Source organism: Cyprinodon variegatus, unplaced genomic scaffold, assembly GCF_000732505.1.
Source record: "Cyprinodon variegatus isolate N-32 unplaced genomic scaffold, C_variegatus-1.0 Scaffold403, whole genome shotgun sequence".
Classification (NCBI taxonomy): domain Eukaryota; kingdom Metazoa; phylum Chordata; class Actinopteri; order Cyprinodontiformes; family Cyprinodontidae; genus Cyprinodon; species Cyprinodon variegatus.
In genome coordinates this window covers 698369-712048 of record NW_015150856.1, presented here as the reverse complement: position 1 = coordinate 712048, position 13680 = coordinate 698369, and the positions used below count along the sequence as shown (strand labels likewise).

The 13680-nt window shown below is 37.5% G+C and overlaps 1 protein-coding gene and 1 pseudogene across 1 annotated transcript; one reads left to right on the top strand and one right to left on the bottom strand.

The window, feature by feature from the left end:
* Nucleotides 1-13680, bottom strand: part of LOC107093011 — a 67626-nt pseudogene that overhangs the window by 10159 nt on the left and 43787 nt on the right.
* On the top strand, nt 1221-12414 carry LOC107093007 (excitatory amino acid transporter 5-like). The gene is made up of 11 exons (XM_015387788.1): nt 1221-1385; nt 2810-2889; nt 3199-3414; nt 6675-6717; nt 6809-7022; nt 8051-8150; nt 10077-10310; nt 10779-10973; nt 11071-11205; nt 11286-11427; nt 11798-12414. The coding sequence occupies exons 1-11, from the start codon at nt 1221-1223 to the stop codon at nt 11942-11944; spliced, it is 1671 nt and encodes a 556-aa protein (XP_015243274.1). The 3' UTR covers nt 11945-12414.

Here is a 13680-nt window from a genome sequence, read left to right as displayed (position 1 = left end):
AGATAGATTATATAACCTGCTGAGAAGACTGAAGGCCTGCAAAACACCGTAGATGGAGAAGTATTTAGTTGCATTTGATATGCATAAAGAACTCATATATGGTTGGAAATTTGTCAAATCCTTTTCTTTCAGGTTGCCAAACAGAATAAATTTTCTAAGCATTTGAAGTTGCTCTTTAAAGAAGACATTTTATATTTTTGTAGGTAAAAAGTACTTTGTGCTTTGAGATGTTGCACTGACCAGAATGCAAAGAGTCTTTGATTTAAATAGTTTGTCGTTTGGATAAATATTTATTCGATCTGTGGAAAATCTTAATAAATTTATAGAATTTATATTCCAAACAGAGATGGAGCTACTTAATGATGTCTTTCTAATTTTTACTATTTCATGATCCCATGTGCAGCAACCGAAGCACGGATTAGATGTTATTGGATTGTTCCCAGGTGACGTGGGGAGCCATTGTTAGGCAGGAAAGGTTGACGTTTGGAATCCCTTCTTGGGACGGCGCAGAGCCTGAGACGTCAGCGGACGTTGGCTCACTGCAGAATTAAGAAGCAGTCCAAACAGAAGACAAAAATAGACAAGTGGGACAGCAGAGACCAAAGGCAAGCACTGGTTTTGGCTGCTGTTTTGGAAGCTGCTCTTATTCTTCAGATACTTTATCATGAAAGACACATAACATTTTTTTTTTGTTTTGGTTGAGTCATATTTAATTATTCATTAGATATTAAGAGTTATTTTAAAATATGTTTTTATGAAGTAAAAACATTAGTTATTAACTGTAATTTGAGCTTAATTGTATGGCCTGTTGAGGAAAAGCTGTGCACCATTTTTATGAATGGGAAAGCTTGTTGGTGGGGACCATTGATCTGTAAAGACATAGGAAGGGGGCACTAATTGGTTCTTATGTCTTTCCTTTAACCTCTCCAGTAAGCCTGTGTGGCTGTGAAGGGGCCTCTATTAGTGGGATATAGGGATAATCCTTTTAAGCAATGCTTTACCAGGAATCAGTCCGTCAACACTTCCTCTCTCAGACTGGATGAGCTCCTCAGTGTTTAGCAGTACCAACATCAGATCAGGTTCACAGGCTGTCCCCTGCCTTCAGAAGCCTTTTGGGACACATACGGATCCAGGGGGCCCTTTGAGAGATTTTGGACTTTAGGGGACTGTAAGTGGGGCGAGAGGCCCGAGGTTGGGCTGAAGACTGGGCCTGAAGCAGGATGGAGATGTGGAAGAAGCTGTATAAGCATGTGGTGTCTGTGAAAGTCAGGGAATATGTGAGAGACTACTGCAAAAGGAATGGACTGCTAACCCTCTCTGTGTTTGCTGTCGTTACTGGCTGCGTTCTTGGGTTTGTACTTCGGACATTCAACCTCTCCACACAGGTATGGATGAGAAAAAACTGGAGAAAAAAACATCAACTAGCAAAAAAAATTTAATTAATAAAAATAAAATGAAGTAAACTATTCTGTGAGATTATGAATTATATAAAACAAACAAAAAAACAAAAATAAAACTACTAAAATGATTGCTAATGAGTCAGCCAGGAGAAACTAGCAAAAGTCAGTTATGTAATTTGCCCTACCTGCAACATCAAGGTCATGCCAGATCTTTTAACACATACAGAAATACATCCAAATGTTATAGTAATTATTTCAGCACTGAATTTTGTGTTTATTATTTAGCTTAAGTTGATTATTTAAAAAAAAAAAAGGTTATTCAATTGCTCAAGTAATTTGGCTTATTTTCAGCGTCAATAAGTACAGATAATTGTCGGTGTCTTTTGAGTTTTAATCTGCTTACATTTTGCTTAATTTCAAAGAGTAGGCTTTATTTTTAACGTTGGGAATGTTTAAGTTTTGCATTAAATTAACATGTTTTGATATCAAATGATTTATATCAAGTTCTATAATTCATTTATATACAACCATAACAAACTGCTTGTTTTATGGTACATAGGCTACTCTGCTCACTGTGAAATAAGATATTCTTAGGAGGTTAAAGCTTTTGGGCAGGAGGCAAATTACTGACGCACACCCAGATTGGTGTTGCAGGGAAATCCTACAGAAGACAAAAAAAATACTTAAATAACTGTCTCATATATGAATAATGGCAAAGACTGAATGTATTAGTTGTTGCATCTTATAAACAAAAAATGAGCCTATAATTTTGAAAAAAGCTTTCATATTCAGGTAATACAGGAACTTTATCGATATGAAGTATCATAAAGGATAAGTGATTGTAAAAGGTTTTAAACAGGATAAAATAGATAAATAGATATTTAGAGGTCAAAGTTCCCCATTGGGCCATCCAATGGGTGAAGGGCTGTGACTCTACTTTGGCGTCTAGAGAATTTTTAGACATTAAACTATGAAAAAAGCAAATAAATAAAAAAAAATACCCATGCTATGAATGTAAAATAAAAATATACGTATTAACAGATTAAAACACGTGTTTTATATGTCAGTGAATCCCTGTTTAACTGATATGGTAGAACTGCTTCAGTGCTCAGCTTTTTGTCAGGGTAATTTGGCTTGCAAGCTGCATTTGGGTGCCTCTTTTACCCAGGGCAAAACAAAAGCTACAGTTGATATTAAATATCTATATTTTTTTTAATCATTGATTGTTCTAACAGAGAGGTTTACAACTACTTTACATGTTATCCTAAACTTGTATGCATTCGACTATTCTGCATGTCTTTAACAGAGCAGCAGGCTCACAGGTTAGAAAATAGTATGACATTAAAAAAAAATTAAAGTACTATTACTTGAAGGTTTATTTCCCTAATTGCTATTTTGCCCGCTCACAGGCAAAGATCTACTTCTCCTTCCCTGGTGAACTACTGATGAGAATGTTGAAGATGTTAATTCTGCCACTCATCACCTCCAGGTAAGGATTTGTTGAACTTCTTTGACAACCTGATAACTGTAACAACCTATTTTGATTTGTTAAATCATTAATTGATTGAGTTTATTGATTTTACATTTATTATATATAGATTACTGATTCAGCTTTAAATGCAAAGTAATGCTGATTCAAAAATGATTCACAAATATGTGCATTAAACATAAAAAAAATCTGCAACCAAATAACTAAAGTATCAGAAATAAACAAACCCTTTAAGGCAAAAACAAAAACAGTAGCTTTAGAATGCATGAATTTTTCAGAATGGTTTATATTGCTTCTAATTTCCCACAGTCTTATGTCCGGCCTGTCGGCCATGGACACGAAGGCAAGTGGCCGTCTGGGTGTCCTGACAATAACTTACTACCTGTGGACGACTTTTATCGCCGTGATTGTCGGCATCATTCTGGTGCTGATCATTCACCCTGGAACGGGACAAGAGAAAGATGGCCACCATGGAGGCACGGGGCATGTCATGACCTCTGCTGATGCTCTGCTGGACCTGATCAGGTAACATTCACTCTTTCACATAACAACATAACAGTGATATTGGTCTGGTAAACATGACCGTGAAGGTATACCACAGACTCCTTATGACTAGTGAACAGGATATGAGAACAGATAAAACGAAAAATACAGTTTAATCTCTCCTTGTAAAATTTGGTGTTGTGTTTTAAAAAAGTATTCATGCTTCTTAAGCTTTTCTTAATTGAATTACATTAAAGCTAAACACTGATAGGACACAGAGTACTGTACATATATGTTTTGTGGATTTCTTGGGTGGCTTGCATTTCCATTTCAGCCCCTTCATTCTAACTTTGAAACCCCTAAATATAATCCAGTATAAGCAGCTACGAGCAAAATGTATCTTTTCAGCTTGTAGACTCCATTTTTATGTAATCCAGTCTCAATTTAAAGAGACAAAGTCTTTGAGGTTTGTTAGTAATATATAATAGAAAGAACACTATGCAGAGCCTGTAAAACACAGCAGACAGCATAAAGATGTCGTTATGGAGAAGTTTAAAAGGAGGTTAGGGTATAAAGCAATCCCCCAACCTTTTACATCCTAATGTTTAATCAATCTTTAAAAAAATGAAAAGAGTATGGACCAGCTGCTAAGATACCATGATCTTACCCATCAGGCCAGACAGCAGACAGACAGAAAATCCAGACAGGGGAGAATCTGTCGACTTGTCTTGATCTTCTTTAATAAGCTGGTACTTATGAAAGATGTTTAAAAAGAAAATCTTGTTTAAAAAAATAACCATTAAAAGTTTACCACAAGCAAGGCAGAGCACAAAGCACTCATGATACAAGCTGATCTGATCAGGAAAGACAAAGCTGTATGGTTAACATGCAAAACACAACTTATGAAAAAAAAAAAAACACCACCTGAGCATTACCATGAAACATGGTGTTGGTAGCATCATGCTGTGGGCATTAATTTCTTGAAAAGGAGCAGACAAGATAGCAAAAGTTAATATAGATGGATCTTACTATGGCCTGGGACCGACTGGGAATACAAAACAGCCTGGAAATTGACTCAGGTGGTCGGTATATTTTGTTAATACTGTTAATATTGCCTGGTCTGTTTACTGGACATGTTAATAGCACAATATTCTAGTCTGTATGTTTGCTTTTCTTTGCGTTTTGCTTTTGTTATAACAAACAGAAATCCCTTTATAATGCTAAACACTGCCTAGATATTAAGCCTTTTCTGAATCTGACATTCACAAAGAAGTTATCTCATCACACTACAGTCCCTCTGGCTAAATCATTTTTTTTTTAAGCTGAAACACACTACATATACTCTGAGTGATGAAGAATTATAAAACAGTGTAGGGTTATCTTCAGAGTATGTTTGCCACTTTTCGCCTCAGCCATCTTTGTGTTCCAACACTTTCTGCACTGCAAGGTAAATAATCCGAAAGGTTAACGGGTATTTATACTTTTGCAAGGCACAGGATACTGATAAATACAGGTTTTTTATATTGCTTTATCCATCCAGGGATAACTGTAGGATACTGGCAGGTTACATCCCAGAAACTCTCAGGACAGATAACCACAGATTTACACACAAAGACACACACAGTCACATCCACAGCTAAGGAATTTGAAAGCAACCAATTTGGCCAATATTCAAATTTTTAGAAGAGTCTGCCAGAGTACACAGAAAGAACCCATACATGAACAAAGAAAACATAGAGGCTCTGTGCAGAAAGATGGGCTATAAACCAGACTTTGGGTGATAACAAATTAAGCAGAAAATTGAGTTTTTCCCAGAGAAAAAAGCCTGCAGGTGTCATCTTTAAAGATGGCACAACAAAGCAACGCGAAGCACATTTGAACTCAATAAAATTAATGCAAAACCTTGATGGTTCTCAGTACAATAATTATTTTGTATTGTTAGAGTGCTGAGATAGAATCCTTGAAGAATAATTGCAGCGTCAACCTCCACGAAATGGCTGGTCTAAAAGTAGGAGGACAATTATTGTGATCTGATAAGCCTGAACCACCCTTGAATGTCTTTGCACAGACTTTCCCTGCAGGAGTCAGGAGCCTAGGTGCGCTCTGGCTTACGTCAAGTTGCAGCTCCACTAATACCATCGTCTTAAAACTAATTATACTGCAGAGATGGGTGGTTTGTACTTTTCAGTCCTGTTAAGTGTTTGATGACGTAGCTGCCGGGTGTCCAACACCTGCTGCATAAATAAATGCCGTCTAGGTACAGAATGCTGCACCTGCCTATAAACCTCTTACTTCTGTTTATGGTATCCATGTGGACTCTCTGTTTTTATATGAGTAAGACTAATATATTAATAATAAGAGGAATGTCGCCCTTTCAAGATCCAACTTTCTTATATAAAGCTGTTTGATATGAAGGATATTTTTAAGCCTTCACATGTAAAAGATGACAGATGTATTGATCTATGTAGGTTCTCCTTTCATTATTTAAACATAAGAACAACTAAGATGTTCACACAGCAAGCTAAACAGGCTGTCATCCATACAGTTTGGGTCACTTACTGTGCCTTGCAATAGTTTTCACCCCTATGACCTTTTATCCCATCACAACCATAAACTTTAATTAATTTTATAGCCAATCTGCATAACTTTGAAGTGGGAGGAAAATTAACAGTGTGCATTTTTACATATGAAAATCCCTCTGTATATTTGTTCAGCCCCTTTACTCTGCAACCTTAGTCATTCGGATCTTCTCAGTTTTAATACAGAGCTTCAGGTATCATGCTTTTAGGTTGCCACAGTTATTATTAATAATGGAGGAAACAAGGAACAGGTGCTCTGCTAAGACAAAAACTAACCTTTAGACCTAAATGAAAATCTCCATATTTTTATTTGCATGAAACGGCATTAATGTTTAATAAATATATCTATTTTTCTTTACTCATATCATTGTAAATCTGTAAAGTATGGAGGAATTGATCAATTGTTGAAAAAATATCTAATTTTTATTATTTTGATGCATTTAATGGCACACAAATTCATATTATTAGCTACTTTCTAAGTAATTTTATATAATTAAGTCCTTCATTTATTTCTGTATGTATTTTTAATTATGGCAGAATTGGTCTTCCATAGTGGACAACATACAGATAGTTTTATTGGTGCAAACCTTAAAAAGCAGGTATTTTATATCGGGAACTTTTCAGTTCATGTTTAAGCAGCAATATTAACCTTGTTTATTCAGGCTTTTTAAGACCTTTTGCAGTTATCTAAAATCTAAACTGTCTTGTTTGCTATATTTCTAGGAACATGATCCCATCAAATCTAGTCGAAGCTACTTTTCAGCAGGTGAGAAAAAAAAAATAAGGTAGCTGATGCATTAACTTCCAGGGATATCCCACTGTTTAAATCTTAAATCTCTTGATTTGTTTCATTTCAGTACCGGACGGATTTGGTGCCAATTGTTCAGAGCATCAGTGAGAAAGAGTCTCAAGCCAACTTTGTGTATGTGATGCCTGATTATCACAACCCTCGCCTCGGCCATCCCGTTTTCCTGGAGATCACTCCTGCACCGGACATCAAGTATAAAATGGTTCCCAGTACGAGCAAAGGCATGAACGTGTTGGGGATTGTCATCTTCTCAGCCACCATGGGTAAGGAAATCACTAAACTGAAGCCAATTAAAGAAAAAGAAAAAACAGTTTTTGAAATAAATTTATTTGATGGTTTTCATCTGATGGTGGGATTAAACCCAAGGTTTTTCTTTCCGGATGTATTCAGGATGTTTGTAAATTTCCACCATTTTTCTGCACCATGTCACCCATTATGTAACACTCCATTCCTACAGTATAACACCTACACAACATAATGCTGCTTCTTTGGTGCTTAACCTTTGAGATGTCATTCTTAGGCTTACCTGTACATGCTTCCTTCTTTTTCCTCCAAATATAACAAAGGTCCTTATAGCCCACGCTTCAATCCTATTTTTTCTCAGACCAAAGAACAAAAACAAAGGTCTTTGTCTATGAGAGCATTATAACGCTGTAACCTTGCCTTTTAATGCTGCTTTTAACACAATAGCTTCTTCCTTGCTGAGTTTACAAATACAAGACTGATGTCCCTGACAATACTATAAGGATTTTTTTATTAACATACTGGCTCACATTTTTATATTTTTGGTATTAAAGTTGGACTCATGTCCCAGTTCAATAAACGTAATAATAAAGAAAAGATAGAGACAGACTCTTTGGGTATTTACAAATGCACAAACAATAAACTAAAGTTGTCCACAATGCTCCTCTCAGGAGCTCAGGTTTATTTTTCAAAATGTCACACAAGGTAGCAGGGTGTATGAGGTGTTGCCTTAAGACTCACAGCAAGGATTCATTGAACTAAAACGTGTGAATTAAACTATAAGAAGCTTACAAAGCCATGACTTCATCATGCAGGCTCTCCCAAACAGTTCAAAGGCAGTCCCTCTTAATCTATCTAATCCTCCGAATTTAAATAAAGTCCCATCTCTCATCAATCTGTGATTTTAAAAGTAGACATGAGTTAGTTAATGCTAACTGACCCAAACAGTAAACGTTTCATTTGAGTTTTACTAAACTAAATCATCTCTGAGGGGAGAAACTCCTGTTCTGACTATAACAAATCCATCTTTGTTTCCGTTTGATTTCAGGTTTGCTGCTTGGGAAGATGGGGGAACGTGGATTACCGCTGGTCAACGTATGCCAGTGCATTAATGAGTGCGTGATGAAGATAATCAATGCTGCCATGTGGTGAGTTTGTACCTATGCTCATATGTATCCTCTACTGACATCAAATGCAACCTAAAAACATTCCGCTGTTTATATAGCGGGTCCAGATTAGATTCAAACATAAATCTTGTCACGTGAAATGGTAAATTGACCTAAGACGTCAGAAAAGTGGGTCGGTTAGAATTGTGATAATGGAGTAAACAGACTTCCAAAAACAAGATCCGCCATTTAAATCATTCAAGATTGAAACGGTTAATCTTTGTTGCAAGCAGGTGTCCACAGCACAGGACATTACATCCACCTGCACATTACACATGTGTGATTTTGAGCATCTAATTCCAAAGCCACGGGCATTAATCTGCCCTTACAGCTTCTGTTGCTCTGAAACGTGGCAGTGACCTCAAGAGCATTAGTGAGGTCAGCTACCTGTGCTGGACAAAAAGGACCAGTTCAGCATGTGTCTTAGTTAATCCCAGATGTGTTACATAAGGTTGATGTCAGGCAGGTCACATTGTTCTACAGCAAACTCAGTAATCTACCACACCAAGTGACTGCATTCATGGAAGGTATTTTTGCAGGGAAAGGTGCAAAGTAATTGAGGGATTAGGATTAAAGCAGAAGTTTATATATATATATATATATATATATATATATATATATATATNATATATATATATATATATATATAATAATTTATTTATTTATTTTTTTTCATAAAGGAGCATACATGAGTTCATCCTGGAATAAAACCCCTTGGTCTTTTCTAATGATTCTGCACAGACAGTTTTGACATTTACCTCAGAGGCCAGTATGCCCAACTTAATAAAAAATGCAACTATAAAAACCTTAGAACCAATTTAAATCTCAGATGATGACATTCTTGGTAAATAAAAAAAAACGGGCTAGTGCAAAAAGGGTAGTGAAAAAGAGGAAGTTCAGAACAGTTAAAGTTCCCCTTAACCCAGAATAAATCAAGGAAAAGTTTGTCAATGAGCACGTTTAGAGTCAGTTTCAGGTATGCACTGAGAACAAATACCCAGCTTTATTTTTTGTTGTATTTTCCCATTGCCAGGAAAGAATGGGCCTCCTAATGAAATATTTAACCATATTATATGCACCTTAGAGAGCATGGAGATAAGCAGGAATGGAACAGAAGTAACAGCTTTGCTGTTATCTCAGCACAACCTACCATTTAGAGTTTTACAACAGATGTTGCAGAGAGGACTTTAGTCATCTAGTCCAACATTGTGGATGACTATGTCTATTAAATATCCAGCAGAGGGAGACATTTGTGAAATCAAAGACTTATTTTAACTTTACTGTTACAGTTAACTGTGTCAAAGTGGGGTTTTGACCAAGAACAAGATCCAGCATGAGTCACTTCTTTTTAAAATGACTAATTAATATTATCATTCAGATTCTTAGGGTCTTTAAAGAAGACTAGAATAAAACTATCTTGAGCATGAACTTGCTTTACGTTGTTATTACATCAAAAAGACTACAGTTAAGTGCAGTGTGGGGTCATAAAGAGTAGAGAACTGTTTCATACACATGGTTAGATGCTGCTTGTTAAAAAACAAATATACACATAAGCACATAACTTAAGAAGATACATCCTTTCATAAGTAGAATGGGGCATTAAGCTGTACAAAACCAGGGTAAACGGGACTTCATTATGCATGCTTGAAAATTGAGTAAAGAAAACAAAAAACAGTATCTGAAAAACTATTTTAATGTGTCATTAAATTATTTTTACTGTCTTCAAGTCAAAAAAGGGGGTATGTATAAAAATCTAAATAAAATGAATGTGGTTTTATTTGGGAGTGTCTGACTAAGCATTTAATTTGTTTTGATTTTTTATTCATCATAGGCCTCTTTGTGTTGATGTGAGGTCTTTAAATCAGTTGGTAAGTAAAAAAACAAATAAAACATTTATTTTCTTTGCAGGTACTTCCCCTTCGGCATTGTGTTCCTGGTCGCAGGGAAAATCCTGGACATGCATGACCCGGCCCACCTGGGAGAGAAACTCGGCATGTACTTCATCACTGTCCTCGCTGGTCTGTTTGTGCACGGCCTCATCCTGCTGCCTCTCTTCTACTTTTTCTTCACTCGCAAAAACCCCTTTGCCTACATTAGAGGCCTGTTACAGGCCCTAGTGATTGCTCTAGCAACGTCATCCAGGTGAGAGATCATTTTTACCTCCCCCAAGGATGTTATGTTATTAGTCAAGTTTGTGTTTGTTTGTGTGTCTGTCCCTCTGTGTACAGGATAACTTGAAAAGTTATGACATTTTTACAAAAGTTGCACCTCAATCAAAGGAACAATCCCATTTTGGTGATGATACACATCATAACCCAGATGCAGGAATTGTTGTGTCTTATTTCGGACTGTAACAATTATTGGAAACAATTAGGAAATTGTTACCAGGGTTGCACCTCATACCAAGGAACAATTCAATAAAAATTAGATAGTGATCCAGATCATGTATGAATTTTAGCTATAGGTGAAAGTCACAATATGGGGCAAAATTTGCTGCTTGAAGGAGGTTGATGCTCCCCGAGTGCTTTTCTAGTTATCAATGAATTCTTTATCCTGAATAAAGCGATATAGTTGAACAAACTTATCCAAGGTTATCCTATTTTTCTGCAGTTCAGCAACTCTTCCAATCACAATGAAGTGTCTCCTGGAAAATTGCGGGGTTGACCGGCAGATAGCGCGTTTTGTCCTGCCAGTGGGAGCCACCATCAACATGGATGGAACAGCCTTGTATGAGGCTGTAGCAGCTATATTTATTGCTCAGGTCAATGAGCATGACCTGGACTTTGGACAGCTGGTAACTATTAGGTGAGGATGGACTAGGAGGAAACTATTCTGCCCGTCATTCTTTGTGTTTAGGTCTAAGCATGTGCTTACATCTTCAATCCATTTCTCCTTCCATCAGCATAACAGCAACAGCAGCAAGCATCGGGGCAGCTGGGATACCCCAAGCAGGTTTGGTTACCATGGTGATAGTCCTGACCTCTGTTGGGTTACCGCCAGCTGACATCTCTCTGATAGTGGCTATTGACTGGGTTCTGTAAGTATCACCTGAGATGAAAAAAACATTGAGTTGAGTTTGTTGGGACAGTGGATGAAGATTATTCTCTTGTGTTCCAGTGATCGATTTCGGACAATGATCAACGTTTTGGGTGATGCCTTAGCAGCTGGAATTATGGCTCATTTGTGTAAAAAGGACTTTGAAAGAGCAGCTACCTCGGCTGCCACTTCTGCCACTCCTTCTCCTGCCAATAATGAAAGGGTAAGGAGGATTTGCTTCTTCTTTCTAGTTATGAGCTTTTTGAATCAGGGATAGTATAACCAGGGTTGGTGTCCGGAGTGCTGCTATATGCACTGGCATAGAATACAAATTGTCTTGCAATTTCTATTTTAACACTGGACCCTTTTTCCTATGTGTAGCACATAAACTGTATGGATAAAATGTTGGCCATTGCCTAATATAACCCACTAACAGGGGTTATGATGAAGAGATAATCATTTTGGTTTAGTGATCATAATGGCATGCCATATTTTAAAAGTACACAGAACCCTGTTAAACCGACGCCTTCTACTAATTTTGATTAAGTCAGAATGGGTAGTTAACTTTCATGCCCTTGTCACGTTCTCAACAGAGAGACACAGTAATATCCTTTGGGAATCAGAGTGTGGCCATGTCCGACGCTCCGCTGATCACTCACCGCTGCGACTACGTGTTCGAGGTGGATGGGGACAATGTGCTGGAGAGGCCTGTTCCATGCTACAATCTCTGCCAAGTCTGAGCCCCCTTTTACAGAAGGAACGGAATGGGATTCATGAGATTTATTCGTCTCAAGAGGAAATACTTGAAGCAAAGGGAATTTAGTTCTTTGGGAGGAAATATGTCTTAGGCAATAGGTCAGGTGTCAGGGCTGAGTGGCTTAACACATATTTGCCAGTGCCATGCTGAAAAAGAAACCTCCTGTACTTTATACACTGGGTGAGAAAGGTATCTCATGTGTAACCTGCATTTTGGGTATGAGTTATTGTCTGAGAAAAAGGAGGTATGAATGTATATGACATAACTGAACACTGATAAGCCTGGTTTGACAGGCAGACACTGGACGGTCCTTATAAAGCTGATTCCAAGTTTGATTTCAAGGTTTTAAGTTGCCTTAATATGAAGCTAAGAAATGGAAAGACTTGAAAGTTAATAACTATTTTAGAAAAAAAAAACTTTAGACACTGTTTTAAAAATGATCAATGGACACAAATCCAGTGCTAAGAAGTTATCTTTCAATGTACAGAATTTTTTTCTGTTTTTATACGTGTACTTTTAAGTTTTGTGTTTGCTTTTATAATAAAATCTTGCAGTACTTCAGAAGTGTGTGGGTGTTTTTTGTTTTGTTTGTTTGTTAATGAACTACAGTTTTTAGAAGGCCTTCTATAAAGAAACAAAGTTATCCTGCAGGCATTTTCCTACTTTCCCTATAAACACTGTGGTCTGGTACAATTCCTTTTAGATTTTATAGAGTTAATGACTCCAAATCCATGTTGTCAGAGATGTACAACAGGAGCAAAGCAGAGTGAAAAAGATGGAAAGGCCAAGCGATCTCTTGATGTTATTGTGTAAAGGAACATCAGATAATGGCTGAGCTTAAAACGGAAATCTAATCAATGTTAGGAGAGCAATGTTTTTGTGATCTATCAGAAAGTTTCTGACCAACATTCAGGCATTATTAGAGGGCTATGGGCTGCTCAGCAAGCAGGTTTTGGGTTTGATTCCAGGCTTGGGGTCTTTCTGAAGGGAGTTTGCATGTTCTCCCTGAGCATGCATGGGTTCTCTCCGGGTACTCCGGCTTCATCCCACAGTCAAAAAAAAAAACATGACTGTAAGATTAATTGGCTTCTCTAAATTCTCCTTGTGTGTGTTGTGGTTGTTTGTCTCTGTGTTGCCCTGCGATGGACTGGTGACCTGTCCAGGGTGTACCCCGCCTCTCGCCCATTGACAGCTAGAGATAGACACCAGCACCCCTCGTTACCCCCCTTGGGATTAAGCGCGTTAAAAAAAATGGATGAATGGTGGGCTATGCTATCTAGAGAAAGTTCCGACCAGAGCACCGCTCCTGGCCACTAACAAATTCAACTAGATCCACTTGTTCAGAATGTTCTTTACAAGTGCAAAATCCTGCTCAGAACTCTCACTTATGTAAAAAGCATGTCTAAAGCCAAGCACAGACTTTATTTCTTTATATCTGAGGCTGATCTCATAAAATGTTTCCATACATGCATGTCTTCCAAGGTCGCAGAGCTACCAGCAAACTGACTTGGAAAAACGATCAATATAGGAAGCAGAGGATTTTTTCAGGATAATTTAACCCTTAAGGTTTTACCACCATGTCACCTGAGAGGATCCTATTGGACAGAGATTTGAGCATCAGCATAGAGACAGAGTGCAACAGTTTCTGACCAATAGAGAAAATGCAGAGAATGAAACTAGAAGTGATCTGTGGGGCCATTCTGCAGGCCTACAATGAGC